Source organism: Penicillium concentricum, assembly GCF_028827145.1.
Source record: "Penicillium concentricum strain IBT 3081 chromosome Unknown utg000003l_segment0_segment0, whole genome shotgun sequence".
NCBI classification, from domain to species: Eukaryota; Fungi; Ascomycota; class Eurotiomycetes; order Eurotiales; family Aspergillaceae; genus Penicillium; species Penicillium concentricum.
The window spans coordinates 2,141,935-2,163,140 of NW_026622756.1; the positions used below are offsets into that span (position 1 = coordinate 2,141,935).

A 21,206-nucleotide genomic window follows, 5' to 3' on the forward strand; every position below is an offset into this window, starting at 1 on the left:
AGATGTGTCTATCTCATGTTGAGAAGAAGTGCAAAGTAAAGGGAGTCAGACAATAAATTACCCCATTTTCAAGGCGTTGGGGCGATTCTTAGCTTGAAAATTATAAGACATTCTTGCCTTGGCACGCCAATTGTCTGGTGCGCTTCAGCCCCGTAAGGAAAAGAGTTTCTAAGTGTGACCCTGGACGGACCTCGAGGAAATTAGTTGCCCAAATATAAGCAGATGACTAATATTTTGGTGAAAAGGGGTATGCAACATCAGTTACTAACTATATTGTCTTCTAGATAGGATCTCATCTTCTCAAAGCCCCTGAAAGTTGTGCTCTTTATACAAGATTCCACATAATATCCATGGATGTCTCTCAAGTCTCTTTACTAATCGAACCCCCCGTCTACCATTAAGCTCGGACCCATCAATCCTGATGTAACGCAGGATCCTTAGGCAAGATTAACCAGCTCACGCCAGCAGCACCGAGTAAACCAACCAGCATGGGCTGTAGGACCTGGACACCAACATGTCCCGCGATGATACCTGTCAAAGCGGGAAAGACAGACCCGCCAATCTGACCGAGTACGAAGACGAATGCTATGTGAGTTAAGGTTAAATGAATTTTCAGCCCCACGAACTCCAGGGGGCTTACCGATTGCCGAAGAGCGGATCTCTGGTGAGAATATTTTTGAGCCGACGGAAATACCCTAAGACAGGGGTTATTATTGGGATTAGGAAAGTAGAGCGGATACTTACTGTTGCAAAGAAAGGACCAGAGAAGAATCCCAACAGACTGACTGCTACTGCTTCGGTGATGATATTTGGAACACTAGTAAACCAGTATTAGTAAAAAGCAAGCAAGATATCGGCCCATCGGGATATAGATGGGACTCTTAGAGATGCCAAACTCACAGCCAGAATACCAACTGGAACCCCACACACAGCACAGCGTAAATAAAGATCATTCTGCGCTCGCCGAATCTATGCGTAGGCTCGGCGAGGATCAGACGTCCTAGAAACGCTCCGCCATAGAAGCCGGCTGGGACATAACCCATTGATTTGACGTCACCGTTGCGGACGTTGACAAGGTACTCGACCATCCAACCTAGTATAATCAGTTCCGTAGATAACGTAGAGAAAATGACAAAGACAAACCTCCAGCGGTAATACTAGCACCAAGAAAGAAAAAGAAAAACAAACTCAACAGCCAAACCCCAGGTGTAGAAAGCGTATCCTTAATCTCCTTAAGCGCAGGATTCGAAGCCGTCCTTCCTCCCCTCTCCCCCCTCAAAATAGTCGGAGTAGCCATACGATCCCGGAACGAAACACCCACAAACGCAAGATTCGCCACACCCACGCCAAGCGGGAAGAGATAAAACAGATACCACTTCGAATCGACGTTCGCTGACGCCACGCCCGTCGCTACAAAAGGGCCAACCAGACACCCGGCCATGTACATAGCGTGGATAAAGCCAAGCCATCGGTGCGCACCGTTCAACCCCGCGACGAAGGTGTTAGCGTGGGTGTCGTTGTAGGCTTGACCTAAGCTGGCGAGGCAGAATGTGATTGCATATAGTGCGAATGGAGGTTGCCAGACTCGCAGTACTTGGGATAGGACTTGGATGGCGGCGCCTAGGCAGAGAATTAGACCTAGGTCTAGGTACTGGAGTATTTTGCCGTTGGTTAGGGCGGCAATTAGCCAGCCGAAGAAGGTTGTACCGTATCTGGTGGGTGTTAGTGTTGTTTTGTAGATGGATATTCTTGGTCTGGTCTTACAGGACGGCTACCATGTTTGTGCCGATGTCATAGGTGCGTATCACGTAGGGAATCAGCGATCCTAGACTTCCGTCGTTGACTCCCGCTACGAAAAAGGATAGACCTGCGCTGAGAATTTTGGCATACATCCATTTTGGTTCTGGGGGGCTTGAGTCGGATGTCTCATGCTCGACTGGAATCGCTTCTGTGGAAGCTCTTGCCTGTAGCACGATTGTTTCTGTTTGCGTCTGGGTGCTCATGATGAAAAGATGGATGAAATATGAGAATTTGTCTATAAGATCGGATTGGACCCTCTTTTTAACGAGAAACGGCAATCCGGCCCGGGGTTGCCTTAAAGTAGAAGAAGTTCGATATATCGAAAGCGGCCAAAACGTGGAGAAATGCGGAGTTGCTAACCCGAGGTTTAGCCGGAGAGACGGGATAGTATCCTATAGGTTAAAATGGGACTTGAAAGAGTCACACGCTGAAATTGCAGATCCTTCTCTAATGATTATTCCTTTCTTGGATAGGACATACCTGGTCAGAGTTAGGTATATATTTGAATAATACAATATGTTTATATTCAGCCTTGGAAGACCAGAGTTGGTGGACAAGGTTCACCTTCGACAGTCGGATGGTACATAGCATCTAAATACCCTCAATATACCACAAATCTGATCTAAAGAATGGCAGTAGCATTCGCATGGGAACCAACCCCCCTAACAACCCGTTAGCATAGCCCAAAAACCCCAAGAAAAGATACATACCAGGCATATTGGCCGGAGCACTAGTCATAAAGAAAGTCCACTTCCGCCTAGCCCGACACTTCTCAGCAAGCCGTTCCAGATCCCACATCTCACCAATAGGACACCCCCACAGCGCCAACAAGCTCTGATGCAAATAATCATGTTCAGGAACAGGCCACGCCTCAAACGTCGGCGAGTCACCCGCCACAGCCGCAAAATAACAATCATGTAACCAGTCCCGGAGAGCTGGCTCGCGCGACAGTCCCGCAAAGCACACGTCCTCGTGGGACCGTGTGGCAGCTTTATACCGCTGCTCGGAACTGAGCTCGTAGTATCGATCCACGAAACCCGAGCGGATGATGAGAATGTCTCCGATGCGGATCTCGCCGCCTTCAGACTGCGGGCGGAGATCTAGACCTTGTGAGGTTGCACAGGCTTGAAGCTCGGATAGAGTGATGATGTGTGTTGTGTAGGGTTCGTAGGACTTGTTGTTTGTTTGGGCGTAGTGGTAGTAGTCTAGGAGGAGTCCTCGACCGGCGATTCCGTGCATTGCCCAGTGGTGGATGCTGCAGCGGTGGTTTGCGGTTTCGCCTACAAAGTCGCTGCTTGTGGCCTAGCATTGATGGGTTAGTTTACGGAGACTGGAATAGGAGGTTGGTACGTACCCCATTGTAGAAACACTTGCTGTCGATGTGGGCGAACTATGGACATGTTAGAAAGGGATATGGGTGGTGGTTTTGATTACTTTAGTGAGAATCATCACTTACATGCCGGAATCCATCCCACTGCGTCCCGCTCTGCGTGTTCATAATGTATGTATCATCATAAATAATACCATCAGTAAGCGTTTTGATGTTATGCTGGAACACCTCGCGGCCCAAAGCCGGCTGCTCAGGCACCGTGAGAGGAAGGCTTGGTGTTGATACTTGTAAGCAGAGGTCATGATCCAGTCTAGTCTTGTAGTCCACTTACTCTAGTCGAACCATCTCGCCAGTCTCAATCTCAGCAGCAGATGCCTTGACCCGTTGCGGCGTCAAGAGGTTCAATCTGCCCAGCTACACATCAGGCGGATAAGCCACATAGGAACAGAACATAGTAGGGCACTGCAGCATCACACCTCATCATCTTTGCCCCAGACCCAAGCAGCACCGTCGGGTGCACCGGATATCTTTGAAAGATCTTTCCGTAAAGGGAACTGGGCGTTGTTAGGATTCCAGGGCAACTGGTCGGCAACTTGGGTGGAAGACATGTTATTCTCAATGCAGCTTGATATGGTAAGGGGTCTGGAGGAGAACTGTTAGAAACAGGGAGAAGGGTTTAAACCCATTCCATTGTGTAACTACCACATGGCGGGGCTAATTCATAGTAAAAGGGGGCATTTGTGTGAAGGTGGACCTGACGCCTAGCACCTCATACGTCGGGATGTGCTTGCCAATTAGATATTGAGAGCTTTCCTTATATCTTTCTTTTGTCCCGCTTCACCATTTGGATCTTGGAATGTTGCCAATTGCGGCATGCCGAGGTTGAACCTCGGCTACATCGGGGGATATATGGATACATAGATCAAACTGTGGGTAGGTTCCTCTTTCTGTGTTAGGAATATACAGCGTACAGTCCAAGGCAAAGGCACGATATCTGTATCAAGTTCGGGGAGTCCTGGACTTGGGGGATATGCGGAGAGACTTCTCTTTAGTTGGGAGCCACAGAATGACGTTTGAATCTTGAAGTTGGTGGATGTACAAAGTAGAATTGGGAGTTGGAAAGTATGATATGGATTACGCTACACTGTTTACATAGATCTACGAGAGAAGAAACATAATCGTAGGCCATTCGACCTCGTTTTTTTGCCTTTTTCATTTAGGTCATCGAGGGAATTTTCCCTCATGGTGTACACACAATAATATCTGCTCTATGTCGAGCACGAGAGATCGTGGTGCATTGGCCACTTTCTGCGCAGTGAAAGCACGAAAAGGAAATATCCACCGGATCCAGGAATTTCAGAAGACGCTGCAGAAAGGGTATGCGTGTCAGACGAAAAAAAAAAGAGATAACAATAAACACAAAGAAACACCCATAATTGCTGTCGCAGGAAGTATCGTGTGATCAACCCAGTATGCCCCCGGCCCCAGTTTGCCATTGCGCCGAAGAGACTAGAAAAGATTCAAGCGTGATTATTCGTTTCGGTCATAGTCTTGCCACCCCAAATATGAAAACAAGATAGCAATCATCGCTAGAAGGACATGTAATCAGAAAAAGAGATCTCGATTAACCCTGGGATGGGACACCAGTGGACTCGGAGGTGACTCGGCCGCCGCGGCCACGGCCGTAGCCACGACTGTAACCACCTCCACCTCCACCTCGACCATAGCCGCGGCCACGGCCACGGCCACGACCGCGGTAGTTGGGGCGGTAGCCATCAACGCTACCCTGTCCAAAGGTTTCCATGTTGCGTTTCTCCTCCTCGCCGCGCCATTCGCGACCACCAACACGAGCGGTGTTTTCCTCACGATCGCGAGCTTCACTCGAGATATTGTCGAAGAAGGAAGAACCGCGGTTGTAGCCATGGTGCGAAGAGCCACCGCCATTTGACATGGATTCCATGGATTCCGCCTCCTCGGCTGCGTGAACTTCAGCCTCAGCAGCAGGAACTCCGGTGGCAATGGCTTCCTTCACCAAATCCTGCTTGTTGAATTTGGCATTGGCGGTTTGGAAATCGTAATCCGATTGGGGGACTTCGATCTTCTTGGGCTGCTGCTGAGGACGAGCAGCGCCGCGTCCACCACGAGGGTGGTGGTGACCGCCTCGAGGAGGACGGGTGTTGTCGTAAGGGCGCATGTGGTTCATCTGCTGCGCAAGCGCGTCCACGACACCTTCGGGTTGTCCGGGTTGCTTCTGCGCACCGGGCTGCGGCAACTTGGCCATGGCAGCAGCAACGGCAGCAGTGGCGGCCGCAGTGGCATCGGTGATAGACTGGTTGTTTCCCCGAGGGGCGGTAGGAATGTGGGCGATCGGAGGAGCAGGCTTTGGAGCAGCGATTGGGATAGCTGGCATGACTCGGCCATTCTTCTGAGGGACAGCAGTCAGAGGAGCAGTGCTAACAGGACCTTGCAAAGCTTCAGCCACAGAAGGCTTGGACTCGATTGGAGGAGTGGGAGCGTTCTGAGCAGCGGGGGTTGCGTTACGGCTCGTAGACTTGTTGGCAACCTTGTCTCCGACCGGGAGTTCAGAGGTAGACTTAGGTGCGGGAGCGGCACCAGGAGGCCCCGGGCGCTGAGCTCCAGGCTGCTGGGGTCCAGGCTGTTGAGGACCGGATTGCTGAGGTCCAGGCTGCTGACCAGGGCCAATAGGCATCGGGGGTTGAAATTGACCAGGGCCAGGGGGGAATCCATGGCCCGGAGGTGGGTACCATCCGGGCGGAGCACCGTAGGGCGGGAAACCGGGACCGGGAGGGAAAGGAGGAGGTGGTCCAAATCGCTGCTGTCCGTAGGATGGGTAGTAGCCTTGCTGGAATTGTTGCTGCTGGGGGTAACCGGGAGGAGTCGGGCCAGCTCCCTGGGGAAGCTGGGGAGGGCCCTGTGGAGGGCCCTGGGGAGGAAGATTCGGTGGAGCAGGTCCCGAGTCAGGCCCTTGGGCGGGAACCGGTCGTTGAACGCCCTATTTGCGCTAGTTAGCACACTGTATACACGACACAGAAAACAAGTCCAAGATGGGGAATTGATCATCAGAAGGAAGGCAACGGAAATCTCTACACGGTTTTGCGCATTCAGAACAGGTCTGTGAGTTTACATCCGAGAATTTTTCGTCACTTGATCAATTTGCCGAAACGATGGGTGGTGATTTCTTGGGCGGGATGACGCGGCAGATCGAGGAAAGAGGTGTGGTGATGACTTACCCCGAGAATAGCAGGGTCATCTGGTACCCGAGGTGGTTCTTGCGGTGCGGGATCCTTTTGGTCCTCCCCAGCAATGCTGATGTCCTTCACATCACTTCCTCGGAAGACGATGTACTCGTAGACACTGGTGGAGGGAGGGACTTCCTCGGCGGGGTTGCCACGACGCCCTTCTGAGCCGAATGACATGACATTCTCAAGAGCTATCGTGGAAGCTTCGGGGTTGATTTCGTGAAGAGTACCGACATAGCTGAATGATAATTAATTGTGAACGAGGCAATGGAGAGATTCTGATAGACTCACCGAATGTCACTTTTCGAGATCAGGTTGAAACGCTGACTGTCAAATGTTAACTCCAGGCCACCTTGGCTCCGAACAAGTTCAGACTGACCCTATGAGGTGGTTCATTTCCATGGCAGCTGTGCGCGATATCGCGCGGGGTAAGCAAAGGGGAGGATACGGAGGGAATGAGAAGGAAAACGTAGAGGTTCAAAGAGACGAGATAGGAGGTTGGGAAGAGAAGGGAAGGGAGAGGAAACGCAAATTCTGTGGTTTTGTGGAGGAGTGCGGGCTACGGTGGACGATGTGAGCTCGGATAGCAATTTTGGAGTTGGCGGGGGAGAAGTTGATGGGGAAAAACGAGAGCTGCTTTTGACGTCTGACTTGATTTTTAGTGACTTGAGACACGATGACGACATCTTCGAATCGAGATCATTTCTTTCAGACATCGTGAGTCAAAACAATTCTTTGGTCTTTGAATTGAAAAGTGTTAACTGACATCCCTTATAGCGCATCTCTGGATGATCAGGAGCGGAAAGATGCCAAGGCCCAGAATACCAATGGAAACCCTATTCGACTACAAGGCAAGATCCTAGCGGCTCATCCAGACCCCTGGAATACTGGCTCGATTTATGTTGCGCAGAGCAATGGCACTGTGAGAAGGATCATCCTTGCCGTAAGTGCACCCGTAATCTCAAACCGTCTCAAAATCCCCAAGTTCTCACATGACTACAGACAGGAGAGACAGCTAGGGTATTCACAGGTCCTATGGCCCCCGTTACTTGTCTTTGTTTGAGTCCTGATGGCAAGCTCCTGTTTGCCGGGTGCTGGGATAAAGCTATCTGGAGCTGGGACACGGCTACGGGCCAGCAACGTCAGAAGTACGAAGGCCATGCCGATTTTGTTCGAACAATCACCAGTGCAAGACTGCTTGGAGATGATCTGCTCGTCTCCGGTGGTGCCGATGCACAAGTCCTGGTGTTCAATATCACGAGCGGTGAGCGGCTGGAGACCTTCAAGGGTCACTCTCGCGGCATCCAGGACCTTGCCCTTGATCCAGAATCGGAGACCACCCAGCCAATCGTATTCAGTGCTGGAAGTGATCGGGAGATTCGCCAATTCAGTATCTTTGGCGGGGGCAGTACTACTGATCCTCTCCTTCCACATGAGACCAGTGTCTACAAGCTCTTTTTCGATAATGACGGTGATCTTTGGACTGCTTCGGCTGACAAGACTGCCAAATGTTTGGTTCGAGAGGATGGGTGGAAGGCCAATCTGACACTAGAACATCCCGACTTTGTCCGAGATATTGTCGTCTATGAAACGGGAGGCTGGGTTGTGACTGCCTGTCGGGACGAGGAAGTTAGAGTGTGGAACCGATCGGTAAGTGTTTCTATATTTTTCGGTGTTTATATAGGATAAATGCTAATTAGAATAGACTGGAGCACTCTATCATACTTTCTCTGGACACTTCGAGGAGGTCACTGGGCTGGTGCTTGTGGGGTCAACCATTGTCAGCGTAGGAATTGATGCGACCATTCGCCAATGGTCCCTTCGACCCGACGAGCTTCAACAGGCAGTTGAACTTGCAAAGAAGCCCGTGGAAGAGGAGAAGAAAGAGGAGGAAAAGCCAGCTGAATCAATGCTCACGGCGGAGGAAGAGGCAGAGTTGGCAGAGCTAATGGGAGACGATTAGATGATGTGATACCCAATTGTGTTTTGAACATGTGTATATCTAGCAGTTACATGTGCAGTGCACCGAATAACATACAATATAGACTAGACTATACAGAACCTACAATAATATACACACCTGCAACCGTATAGTACTCACGTGACCTTCCTGATGCAGCCATGACGCACAGGGCCGATCTCCCGCGTCCACGACCTTCGCCTCGACTCCCCCGCCTAAAGGATGGCCCGCACACGACTTTGTTCTTGAAGACACGCTCCATCCCCTTTGTCTCCCCAGTGAAGAGATATTATTTGCGCCACAAGCTACTTTATATCCCATTAAGATTCGATCGTGGGGTAGCTTCTAAAATTGGATACTGCCGGAATCCGTTAGTAACCCCTCTTGGGCCTCGGGGCTTCGGGCTGACGGACCTCTAGGCTCCGACCAGCAAAAATATTGGAAAGTCACAATGGCCGCCTCGATTAACCACGCACATCCGCGGCACGGTGTACCCGAAACGGGCCCAAAAATGGTCAATCGGTTACAGCAAAGCAAATCCCCTTATGTGAGAGATGTGTCCCCCCCCCCCCCCCCGATGAAACTGCAACATGCTCATAAAACAACAGGTCCGAGGACATATGAACAACCCGGTAGCATGGCAAGTCTGGGATGCAGAATCCATGGAGCTTGCCAAGAAGCACAACCGTTTAATCTTTCTCAGTATCGGTTACTCCGCATGTCATTGTAAGTTACAACTATCTGACTGGGGGTACTGGTATTCTAACTTTGACTAGGGTGCCATGTCATGGAAAAAGAATCGTTCATGTCATTAGAGGTGGCTTCGATTTTGAACGAGTCCTTCGTCCCGATCAAGGTTGATCGCGAAGAGCGACCAGATATCGACGACATCTACATGAATTATGTCCAGGCCACAACAGGTTCTGGCGGCTGGCCCTTGAATGTGTTTTTGACTCCTGACCTCGAGCCCGTGTTTGGGGGCACCTACTGGCAAGGCCCAAATTCAAACACATTTACGGGCCCCGAGGCAATCGGGTTCGTGGAGATTTTAGAAAAATTGAGAGATGTCTGGCAGACACAACAGCAACGTTGTCTCGACAGCGCTAAAGAAATCACCAAACAATTGAAAGAGTTTGCCGAGGAAGGGACTCACTCGCAGCAAAGTGATCGCGATAACGATAAAGAGGAGGAAATGGATATTGAGCTTCTAGAAGAAGCGTATCAGCATTTCGCATCTCGATACGACTCGGCCAATGGCGGGTTTGGCCGCGCACCTAAGTTTCCTACGCCGTCTAACCTCAGCTTTCTACTCCGGGTCGGTGCCTACCCGACTCAGGTCAAGGATATTGTCGGGCATGATGAGTGTGAACAAGCAACCGCCATGGCCGTTACGACCCTAGTGAACATGGCTCGTGGTGGCATTCGGGACCACATTGGCCACGGATTTGCACGGTACAGCGTGACGACGGACTGGGGTCTCCCTCATTTCGAGAAGATGCTTTATGACCAGGCACAGCTATTAGATGTCTACGTGGACGCTTTCCGACTCACTCATGACCCCGAACTTTTAGGCGCTGTTTATGATCTGGCTGCCTACTTGACGAGCGACCCGATACAGTCGCCCACCGGAGGGTTCTTTTCCTCAGAAGATGCGGACAGTTACCCTCACCCAAATGACACCGAAAAGCGGGAGGGTGCCTTTTATGTCTGGTCGTTGAAAGAACTTACTTCAGTCCTCGGCCCTCGGGATGCTCCAGTTTGTGCCAAACACTGGGGTGTTCTCCCTGATGGTAATGTCCCACCCGAGTACGACCCGCATGATGAGTTCATGAACCAAAACGTGTTGTCCATCCGCGCCACACCGAGCAAACTCGCTAAAGACTTTGGTCTTAGCGAGGAAGAGGTGGTTAAGATCATCAAGTCGTCAAAGCAGAAGTTGCAGGATTACCGCGAGCGAACACGTGGGCGGCCAGACCTGGATGACAAGATTATCGTGGCCTGGAATGGATTGGCGATCGGTGCGCTTGCCAAGTGTAGTGTTCTGTTTGAGGATATCGAGAGCTCCAAGGCTGTGCAGTGTCGCGAAGCGGCAGCACGGGCAATCAGCTTCATTAAGGACAAGCTCTTCGACAAAGCCACAGGGCAGCTATGGCGTATTTACCGCGATGGAAGTCATGGAGACACCCCAGGTTTCGCTGATGACTACGCATACTTGGCTAGCGGGCTGCTCGACATGTACGAGGCTACTTACGATGACAGCTATCTCCAATTTGCCGAACGACTGCAAAGTGAGAATAACCCCTTTGATTTGAATGGGAAACAATGGCTAACTTGGTGATTCTAGAGTACCTCAATGAATACTTCTTGGCCCAGAGTGGCTCTACAACTACCGGATACTACAGTACACCTTCAGTCACCACCCCCGGCATGCCTAGCCCCCTCCTCCGTCTGAAGACTGGTACCGAGTCCGCAACACCTTCGGTAAACGGAGTCATTGCGCGTAATCTGCTACGCCTGTCCGCTCTGCTCGAGGATGAGAGTTATCGGACCTTGGCCCGGGAAACGTGCAACACCTTCGCTGTGGAGATCATCCAGCACCCCTTCCTGTTTGTAGGAATGCTGGACGTGATTGTAGGCCTCCAGATTGGCACTCGCACAGTGACGGGTGTGTTCTCCACCGCGGAAGTCTCTATCCCTAATCCACGTGGTGACAGTCTCCTCAGTCGGAATGATGAGCCTGTGTCGACGATTGACATAATCCGACGGCGGATCCGGGAGGAGGCCGGCGTGGCCGTGTCCTCATCTATCGTGGTCACTTCGCTTGTCGACATTCGCCCCTCCCATCTGAAAGACTTTGTGGGCAACCAATCCTTCTGGCTCAAATCCCGCAATGCGCTCTTTAAAGATTTAAAGGCCACCGATCCGGCCAAGAACTACTTGAAGGTTTGTGAGGCTGGGCAATGCCGAACTATTGATCTCTAGGCTAGCGCTATGGTTTTTTTTTTTTTTTTTTTGCTATATTTTCGATATTAACATCAGGGGTGTTTTTATGTGTGGCGTTCTTGGATGGGTCACGCTTTACGTTATTTCAGAGCGGATCTCCTGCCGCCCCTGTGGACTTTGGACCCTGTGGGCTTCCACTGCCGGAAATGTGGAGGTAACTAGAATCTACCGAGTCTGTATAATATACGGCAGAGACAGATTAAACAGAATACAATGTTTTGGATTTTCCCCTACATGTATGCACATATAGTATGGCGATGTAGCTAGGCGCCCTGTCCCACAATGACCCATGGAGTGTGCCAACGCTCCCGGGCTCTTTCCGTCTCTGATTGGTTGTTCCGTGATATTCCCAGGTTTCAACCTTGGACTCACTTTTCCACTATCAATAAGGGCGGTATGTAAACAAAATATTAAAGGATACTCCTAAAACCCAGGAGAAAGCAGGATACTCTCTCATTTTGATTGCGACTTACTCCGGTGTAGTCCGCAGAATCTGTATTCCCGCTTTAAATGAGTGGCTGAAACGAGGTTGATTGCTTCAATCTATCTCAGATCCGCCCGAGTAGACTAACTTTCTTAGTTCCAGTGGGGAGAAGTTCCAAGGTTGTCAATGAGATCTGATTGGTCATTGAAGCTACACAGTGGATAATTTTGAAACTGTTCCTGGACAAGGGGCTTGGCTGTCCCGTTACGATCATAGCTACGATCTATGCCTTTCCACCTTTGGGGGGTTTTTTTCTCATCTAGATTTTCTATGGAAACCCATGGCGCTTTTAATTACCTTTGTCTCTTCTAACTAGCGTACGTACTCCATAGGACTTAAGAGGTCCACGGTGATCCAGGGGATAAGTAAACACATCCAGGGGACACATCATCATATCCTTAATCTGCCAAACGAAATTGCAGGTGAAATCCCGGAGAATATTTGATTAGTCCAAATCTCCAGCCTCACAGTTGTGGTATCTAGGACTTGGAATGTACAATAGAATGTGCCACATTGAGGTATTTACAATTCTCAAGAGGTTGGAAATTCCCCAGACAATAAGTATAGGAGAGACCCCATTGAAGTTTTTCATATTTCGATAGAACAATTTATAAAATAATTACCGGAGTTCAAGTTCATTTGGACTTTCATTTAAAAATTAATCTCCTACGCACGGCCCCACCCAGTGGTCTCCCCTTTCTACATTATTTACTCATTAAACCTCCCCCTTCCCTCTGTCGAAGCCATTCAATCCTTTCAGCATCTTATCTTTCTTTCACTCTTTGAAGAAAGAAGGTGTCCATTCATTTCTCAATTCACACTCCTTTGTCAACGCAGTCGATCTGCTTGAACCAATCCCGACCCTCTTAACAAAACTTCCTGGAGAAGTTTCTTTGTCTATCCCACAATGCGTTCTGCTATCATCCTTGCTGCCTTGGCAGTTGGCACTTGTGCCAAGGTTATTGAGAAGGAAGTTTACGTGACCGACTGGACTACCGTCACCGTCACTGAGACTGTCACCCAGTGGCCCACCGCTACCGGCACCGCTGTTGTGGTCAAGCAGCACCACACCAAGCCCGCCGAGGCTGCCCTCCCCATCGACGTTTCCAAGAAGGCCGCTAAGATCGATTCCGCCCCTGCCGCCGCTTCTACTACCGCTGCCGCCGTGGTTGAGGAGGCTGCTCCCAGCAGCACCTCTTCCACTACCTCCTCTTCGACCACCCAGGCCGAACTCAAGGCTGTGACCACCTCTGCTACCTCCGCGGCTACCACCACTGCTGCCGCTGCCGCTACCACTTCGGCAAGCTCGACCACCGCCGCTGCTGCCACTACCGCTCCCAGCGCTGGCAACTCCTACCAGGAGTCCGTCCTGCACTACCACAACATTCACCGCAGCGACCACTCTTCCCCCGCTTTGACCTGGTCCACCGACCTCGAGAAGGCTGCGAACACTCTTGCCTCGCGTTGCGAGTACGGACATGACACGTGAGTATTCCTTCGTTCTTGAGAAACAATCATACTAACGTTACTAGTTCCATTGAGTCTGCCAGTGGATCCTACGGTCAGAACATCGCATACGGTTACGACAAGGCCGACGTTGGCGAGAAGATCATCAGCGACATGATGTACACCAGAGAGGCACCCAACTTTGCCAGCCTCTACGGCCAGGCCAACCCTGATATGAGCAACTTCGAAGTCTGGGGCCACTTCACTCAGATCGTCTGGAAGGCCACCACTGAAGTCGGTTGTGCCACCGTCACCTGCGCTGATCTTAAGAACATTGGTGGTGAGGGGGCATACACTGTCTGCAACTACGGCTCCCCCGGCAACGTCGGCGGCGGTTATGCCGAGAACGTCTTGAAGCCCAGCTCATAAATGTCTCGGGATATACGGAGCTGTTGATTTTGAGAATGCCGCATCTGAGATTCTTGGAGTGTTCCAAGACTGTTGATCTTATCTCTCTTAAACATTATGTCTTCCCCATTGGCTTTGCGCCATCTGGATTTATTTTCTTGTCTTTTACCTTCTTCGTCATTTGCATGTCCTGCTTCAATCGGTGATCCTGCTCGGAAGCTCTCGAAGGACGGAGGCCGAGCGGGTCTTTGCCATTGTGACCCATACTGTATGTATGCAAGCGTGCTTTGTCCTTCTACTTTGGAGGACACATGGCAATGCAGATATTCTTATTCCATTGTGAATATTCTTTTTGACTCCTTGTTTTCCGCCACTTCTGTGTTGCGGTGCATCCTGTGGATAAACAAAATCTCTGGCGTCATTTTTTTTTCCTTTTGCGAGCGTGATGTACTGTGTACAACCCTAGCATATGTAATGAAGTTATCCCAGCATCCTCACCTCAGTAGGGTTTTGTAGTTGTGTATGGACTATGACGATGTGTTCACGTGACCCCAAGCTCCCCCGCATGACCGGTCCCTTCGCCCGAAACGTCATTGGGACATGAAGTTGAGAGTCCATGCCCGATATACTTCAATTCCGAAGAGTTTCTGTGTCGGGTATACGGGAAATTACTTCCTCGGTCCCGCAAAGCCTCTTGTCGTTATTAAAGCGCTATTTGACCTCTCAACTTCAACGGGTTTGTACCCCAAGCCAAGATATCTGCAACGTGCAGGGACCATCGGTGATTGACATTAACCTTGGAAGTAAGTTCTTAGCCTAGTCTATCCCGCATCCTATCCTATCATTTCCCCTTTAATCGCCCCCACGGGCGGATGAGGGGCATCCTTCCAAGACAAGACCATTTTATCCCTATCCTTCATGAAAACCGCCGAAGGTGTGATATCTACATATTACAAACCATCAGTCTCCCATGATACTTAAAAGGGACTCTTGTAGAAATGACTTGTCCACGGGGCTCTTTTCTTGGCAATTGACATCTGACAGACGGCAGAAGTGAAACTCATCCGTTTCTCCGGCGCTATCATTCCGCTCTTCCACAGTATCATCCGGTCACACCAACCCGCATCTCGGGGTTGCATATCATTTGCATTGTCCAGTACTCTGTAAGTCTATTGCTCGGTCTATGTTATTTTTCCATTTCCCCTTAGGCCCGAGCCGGATCCACAGCCCGTCGAGATCGCTCTATAATGCCCATGCCCATATAAGATTATCATGTTCGCTACTTGTCTCACGCCACCTGATTTCCTTCATATTTCTGCTTGATCTTTATTCTGTGGCTTTTGTCTATTCCCATACATCTTCTTTCATTCCCTGGTTCCTTGCCCATCTGTCGGCATCTGCACATGACATAGATTCAATGCCATCATACTGCCTTCAAGACTGCCACTACTTCTATCGCACTGCTCTGCGCCTTCTGTCAATTCCTACCGTCCTCGCTAGTCGCTACGCCTGATTTTATATTGTCGAGAGAACCTGAACATATCTAACATCATGTCTTACTCCTCATTGGCAGTCAGATATTTCACGGCCCCTAAACCACTCGGTGATTCCATGGACGCCGACACAAGCAAAAGGTCTGGGTCCGAGCCCCAAGGTCACACGGTCATGAGACCAAATGTCTCTACTGAACGACCATCCTCTGAGGTTGCTGAGCTTCACACGCCCAAGAGCCAGGGCTTGACTTTTGCAAACCAGGATTCACTGCCTAAACTTCCTATTCCCGATCTGGAGGATACTTGTCGCAGGTACTTGGATACTCTGCAGGGCTTGCAAAGTCCGCGTGAGCATGAAGAGACCAAGTCTGCTGTTCGCGACTTTTTAAAGAATGATGGTCCTCTTCTGCAAGAGCGGCTTAAGACTTATGCTGGTTCGAAGACGAGCTATATTGAGCAATTTTGTAAGTCTGCTTTGAATCAAGGTTGGGATGGGTAGTCAGCTGATCATTTCTAGGGTATGATTCTTACTTGAATTTCGATAATCGTAAGTCGGCTTTCGTGTTTGGCCTTTTCGTTGCGGTCATCTAATATTCGCAGCTGTTGTCTTGAACCTCAATCCATTTTTCCTTTTGGAGGACGACCCAACCCCCGCCAGAAATCACCAGGTGACTCGAGCTGCGTCACTGGTGATCTCGGCATTGGCATTTGTTCGAGCTGTGCGTCGAGAGGAGCTGCCTCCTGATACCGTACGAGGAACGCCTCTTTGCATGTATCAGTACTCGCGGCTTTTTGGAACAGCACGTTTACCTACCGATAATGGCTGTGTCATTAGCCAGGACCCCTCGGCTAAACACATGGTTGTTATGTGTCGAGGGCAGTTTTACTGGTTTGACGTCTTGGATGATAATAGCGATTTGATCATGAGTGAGAAGGATATCTCGCTTAACCTGCAGGTAATTATTGAGGACGCGGGTCAAACTCCACTTCATGAGGCTGCCAAGGGTGCTTTGGGTGTACTCAGCACCGAGAATCGAAAAGTCTGGTCGGGGTTACGCGATATCATGACCAAAGATTCTAGGTCTAACAACGCGGAGTGTTTGAACATTGTCGATACAGCACTTTATGTCTTATGTCTGGACGACACAGAGCCATCCACTACGGCTGAGCTTTGTGCTAACATGCTTTGTGGCACAAGCGAAGTCATCAAGGGTGTGCAGGTTGGAACCTGCACCAACCGGTGGTACGACAAGCTGCAAATCATCGTCTGCAAGAACGGCAGTGCAGGTATCAACTTCGAGCATACCGGCGTGGATGGCCACACAGTGCTACGATTTGCCAGCGACCTGTACACCGACACCATCCTCCGCTTCGCAAGGACCATCAATGGCCAATCCCCAAGCCTATGGGCAACCAGCAGCCCCGATCCAGCAAAGCGTGACCCGCACAGTTTCGGAAACGTCAGCACAACACCGCGCAAACTAGAATGGGACATGACACCCGAGCTTAACATCGCACTCCGCTTCGCTGAATCTCACCTCTCCGACCTGCTCTACCAACACGAATTCCAAGTCCTGGACTTCGAAGGCTTCGGCAAGAACTTCATAACTTCCATGGGCTTCTCTCCGGATGCATTCATCCAGATGGCCTTCCAGGCCGCCTACTACGGCCTCTACGGCCGACTCGAGAACACCTACGAACCAGCCATGACAAAGATGTTCCTGCACGGACGCACAGAAGCAGTGCGCACCGTAACGCCCGAATGCATAGACTTCGTCACAGCATTCTGGGGCGAGAACGCCGCCGAACAAAAAGTCGACGCCCTCCGCACCGCATGCCAAAAACACACCGCCGCCACAAAGGAATGCTTAAAAGGCCAAGGCCCAGACCGCCACCTCTACGCTCTCTACTGCCTCTGGCAACGCTCCTTCGACGAAGGCCTCTTCCCAGACACCAGCTCAACAGGCGGATACTCCAGCCCCGGCGAAACGCAATCCCCAACCCAAAGCCAGGGCCCCGAATCATCGAAACTCTCCTACTCCTCCCCTTCAGAAGACGGTCTCTCCTCACCGGGAAGTAGCGCGCGCGCCTACCGTACAACAGCACCAACGCCCGCGATTTTCGCCGACGCCGGCTGGGACAAGATCAACAACACCGTGCTGTCGACTTCGAATTGCGGAAACCCGTGTCTGCGACACTTCGGCTTCGGTCCCACATCTGCTGACGGCTTCGGTATCGGGTACATTATCAAGGATGACTCGATTTCGATCTGCGCGAGTTCCAAGCACAGACAGACCTCGCGACTGATGCACACGCTTGAGTCGTATCTGTTTGAGATTCGGAAGTTGTTGCGCGCGACGAATCGGAAGCCGAGTCCGCGCACTAGTCGCGCGAGGGAGACGGAGGCGCTTGCTGAGAGTGCGCAGTCCGAGTTGCATCGGCGTGGGAGGATTGTTAAAGGTGGGGGTGCGCAGGGTGTTGATACGCCTACTTCGGCTGCTGATAGTAGTTATTTGGAGGATGATGGGATGGGAGGATGTAAGTCTTTCACCCTTTGGCGCCTTGGTTGCGGATTTGCTAACTTGTTATCTTACTAGATGGCTTCTTTGATGCTGGTATGCTTCTTCACGCGCTTAAAGGTCTCAATGCGGAACGGGAACAACGCGGCGAGAAGCCTGCTCGGCAGAGGTTTGTGGGGAAGAAGCTTCATCTTAATGATTATTGAGAAGAGAGTCGTATCTAGTTAGTTCGGTAAACGAAATACGAATTTATATCTCCTAGATCTATTTATGCGAAGTATAAAAAAGGGCCCTCGGCAAATGTGGGGAAAGCTCCGACACCGGATTAGCCGACTTGGCTGAATAGCCTTCTTGACATATTTTTGAAAATATTGTATATAATTCATTCTACCTATACACCGTGCCAATCTGCATGTGTATTCCCCCTTGAACGTCATGACTCTGCACACCCTGCCAAAACGGGCGCCACAGTTGCGGGCTCCCTTAACAAGGCACTTCACAACGACCCCCCGCACCGCCAGTTATGCGGACACTCTACCAAACCTCAAAATTGGCGCCCATACCAGAGTATTATTCCAGGGATTTACGGGTAATTATCTCGCCTTTTTATTGAGACGGATCTCGCAATGGAATGCTGAATCCGCCACAGGGAGACAAGCGACTGCCAATGTCAAGGAATCTCTTGAATGGGGCACTAAAATCGTGGGAGGCGTCAAGCCTGGCGTTGAAGGTGAACATTTAGGTCTACCAGTCTTTCCATCTGTCAAAGTGGTATGAGTATTAGACTAATTGTTCTCTCATTGGGGAGGATGTTTGACCAGTTGACTAATGACCAACTAGGCCCAAGAACGGGTAAAACCCGATGCATCTGCAATTTATGTTCCGGGAAACCAGACTGCCAAAGCCATCGAAGAAGCCATTGAAGCAGAAATCCCGCTCGTCGTAGCTGTGGCAGAGCATGTACCGATCCACGACATCCTTCGGGTATGAGTGCTTCCTTGCTCGCAGTTAACCACTTCGGGGCCAGTTGAATAGCGTCTTTTTTCTAACAGTATCACAGATCCATTCCATGCTCCAAACACAATCCAAGACCCGTCTAGTAGGTGCAAACTGTCCAGGTATTATATCCGCCATCGGCAAATGCCGAATCGGCTTCCAGCCATTACCCTGCTTCGCGCCGGGAAATGTCGGCATTGTGGCTAAATCTGGGACACTGAGCTATGAGACAGTTGCGTCGACGACTCGGGCTGGACTTGGTCAGAGTCTTTGTATTAGTATGGGCGGTGACGTTTTGGCTGGTACGAATTTTGTCGATGCCCTTACGCTCTTTGAGAATGATCCTGATACGAGGGGTATTATCGTGGTTGGTGAGATTGGTGGTACGGCGGAGATGGATGCTGCTGAGTGGATTAAGGACTATCGACGGAGGACTGTTGATCCTAAGTACGTTATTGTGTCTTCTAGTTTGGGGTCTCTGGGGTTCTCGAATGAAATGCTGATCTTGGATAGACCCATTATGGCTCTTGTTGGTGGGTTGGAAGCACCCACTGGGCGGATTATGGGACATGCTGGTGCTTGGGCTGCGCCTGGGGAACCAGATGCGGAAACTAAGTATCAAGCGCTTGAACGTGCTGGCGCGGTCATGGTCAATCATCCCGAGAAGTTCGGTGAAGGAATGAAAGCTTTGTTTGCGAACCAGTCTACCCGGCCGAGTATAAGTGTGAGTGTATTTTTTTAAATCCGATCTCAGGTATACTGACATACCCGCAGGCAATGTCCGGCACTAGCTCACACAAACGTGACTTTCATACTATGAGACGAGTTACGCCAATCTCGAGACCAACACCCAACCATAAGCGTAACCTGTACATCAAGCAGTTCCAAGCATTCGATATCCTCAAGCAGAAATCTGTCGCTGTCAATGAGTCGGCTTCCAGCTCTGATAGTTCTGTTTCTGTTTCCATTGCAGTCGACCGAACAGCGTTGTCACCATGCATCATCGCCTCGCCGACTTCCGACTTTAACCCAGCTCAGTCGCAGAAATTTCCATTCCCTTACACTCAGACCAAACTTGAAAGCTCCACCATCGCTGCCGTTGCCTCGCATTTGGGTCTCCCAGTCGCTGCCCACAAGCAGCTTGCAGGCATTGTGCAAGCACTTTGGGAAATTTACAAGGAAAAGGAGGCCTTTACACTGGAGACGCAGATTAAAACCTCTGCTGACGGTGCTTTGGAGGTCCACGGTGCGCGTTTTGGCTTCGATGACGCTGCATTCCGCAGTTCAGGTCGACAGGAAGATATCCACAAACTTCGAAATATATCCGAAGAAGTCCCAGAGGAAATTGAAGCTGAAAAGGACGGAATTGTTTACGTCAAGTATGTAGAAGCACCCTCATAACTCCCGGTGTTTGCCTGTATCTCTGCTGACATACAGTAGGTTGGAAGGTGAAGGCAGCATTGGCACACTTGGTATGTATTTGAGCTATGCCTCGTTCAAAAAAGGTATTTGTTTACAATATTATGCAGTCAATGGAGCCGGTCTTGCCATGAACACGGTCGATGCGCTCACTATCCACGGCGGCCACTGCGCGAACTTCCTTGACACTGGTGGCAAGGCTACTTCGGAGACTGTCAAGGCGTCATTTCGTGTGATTTGCTCTGACACGCGCGTCAAAGCCGTCTTTGTTAATATTTTTGGCGGACTTACTCGCTGCGACATGATTGCCGAGGGTATTATCTTGGCTTTCCGGGATTTGAAGATGAAGGTCCCAGTGGTTGTGCGACTGCGAGGTACGAATGAGGAACTGGGGCAGAAGATGGTAAGCATTGATATGGATATCCGTTGCTAGAATTTAGTTGCTAACTTGAATATTCGTAGATTGCGGAGAGTGGCCTTCCTTTGCATGCATTTGATGGGTTCGAGGAGGCTGCAAAGAAGGTTATCGCGTTGGCGAAAAGTCAATAGCTGCTTTATAGTGTTGCAAAGTGGATATGCGGTTATACTAGGTAGAACATATCAGCATAGATCTCTGTCTCAATCTCATGCAACGATTTAATGACGGTTCTAGCTTGCTAGGCGACATTGTGCCTTGCGTGTTGTAGATCTTGGGGGTCTTGATATATCTCAATGATATTATAAGAAACCTGCTCCGACAATCAAACAATTAAACAAAACCCCCGACATCTATCTTCACTCCCAATGCTACATATAGTCACTAAAAATACTTTTGTCTAATTAATATACAGACATGATGCAATGAAGATATCTAGGCAAAAGAAAGCGTAGCCTCGCCAGAGTCAGAAAACCCCCCGTACGTGTATGTTCGCTCTGGCTCTGGCAAAATAGGGCCCTTCACCTCCTTCACTTCCTTCGCTAGTTCGGCGTGATCACCACGCATTTGTGGGAAAAAGTACCCAGGAGGAGTGATACATAGTGCTATCACAGCGATAGCGCACATTCTAGTATCCATCGTATGTCAGTTCTTTTCAAATGCATAACAACCA

At 50.2% G+C, this 21,206-nt stretch overlaps 7 protein-coding genes across 7 annotated transcripts; 4 read left to right on the forward strand and 3 right to left on the reverse strand.

Annotated features, from left to right (window-relative positions):
- Positions 1-412: 412 nt before the first annotated feature.
- On the reverse strand, positions 413-2,003 carry N7517_008646 (putative MFS transporter; the record flags this gene model as incomplete). Its single annotated transcript, XM_056726376.1, has 6 exons — positions 413-585; positions 641-695; positions 745-817; positions 901-1,093; positions 1,144-1,712; positions 1,765-2,003. 6 exons carry the CDS (start codon positions 2,001-2,003, stop codon positions 413-415), a joined length of 1,302 nt encoding a protein of 433 aa, XP_056577227.1.
- A 388-nt stretch (positions 2,004-2,391) lies between these two features.
- N7517_008647 (uncharacterized protein) lies at positions 2,392-3,821 on the reverse strand (the record flags this gene model as incomplete). The annotated part of the gene is made up of 7 exons (XM_056726377.1): positions 2,392-2,462; positions 2,511-3,102; positions 3,155-3,190; positions 3,257-3,401; positions 3,462-3,544; positions 3,607-3,783; positions 3,813-3,821. 7 exons carry the CDS (start codon positions 3,819-3,821, stop codon positions 2,392-2,394), a joined length of 1,113 nt encoding a protein of 370 aa, XP_056577228.1.
- Positions 3,822-4,754: 933 nt separating this feature from the next.
- N7517_008648 (uncharacterized protein) lies at positions 4,755-6,792 on the reverse strand (the record flags this gene model as incomplete). Its single annotated transcript, XM_056726378.1, has 4 exons — positions 4,755-6,143; positions 6,382-6,628; positions 6,682-6,717; positions 6,770-6,792. 4 exons carry the CDS (start codon positions 6,790-6,792, stop codon positions 4,755-4,757), a joined length of 1,695 nt encoding a protein of 564 aa, XP_056577229.1.
- Positions 6,793-7,066: 274 nt separating this feature from the next.
- Positions 7,067-8,353, forward strand: N7517_008649 (WD40 repeat domain-containing protein; the record flags this gene model as incomplete). The annotated part of the gene is made up of 4 exons (XM_056726379.1): positions 7,067-7,107; positions 7,168-7,333; positions 7,393-8,040; positions 8,096-8,353. 4 exons carry the CDS (start codon positions 7,067-7,069, stop codon positions 8,351-8,353), a joined length of 1,113 nt encoding a protein of 370 aa, XP_056577230.1.
- A 448-nt stretch (positions 8,354-8,801) lies between these two features.
- Positions 8,802-11,332, forward strand: N7517_008650 (thioredoxin domain-containing protein; the record flags this gene model as incomplete). The annotated part of the gene is made up of 4 exons (XM_056726380.1): positions 8,802-8,897; positions 8,959-9,076; positions 9,127-10,638; positions 10,695-11,332. 4 exons carry the CDS (start codon positions 8,802-8,804, stop codon positions 11,330-11,332), a joined length of 2,364 nt encoding a protein of 787 aa, XP_056577231.1.
- A 1,412-nt stretch (positions 11,333-12,744) lies between these two features.
- On the forward strand, positions 12,745-13,712 carry N7517_008651 (CAP domain-containing protein; the record flags this gene model as incomplete). Its single annotated transcript, XM_056726381.1, has 2 exons — positions 12,745-13,322; positions 13,370-13,712. 2 exons carry the CDS (start codon positions 12,745-12,747, stop codon positions 13,710-13,712), a joined length of 921 nt encoding a protein of 306 aa, XP_056577232.1.
- Positions 13,713-15,242: 1,530 nt separating this feature from the next.
- Positions 15,243-20,667, forward strand: N7517_008652 (ATP-grasp fold subdomain 2; the record flags this gene model as incomplete). Its single annotated transcript, XM_056726382.1, has 12 exons — positions 15,243-15,648; positions 15,702-15,731; positions 15,785-17,722; positions 17,782-17,872; positions 18,195-18,292; positions 18,353-18,474; positions 18,544-18,687; positions 18,764-19,423; positions 19,474-20,078; positions 20,137-20,171; positions 20,229-20,521; positions 20,581-20,667. The coding sequence occupies 12 exons, from the start codon at positions 15,243-15,245 to the stop codon at positions 20,665-20,667; spliced, it is 4,509 nt and encodes a 1,502-aa protein (XP_056577233.1).
- Positions 20,668-21,206: the final 539 nt, after the last annotated feature.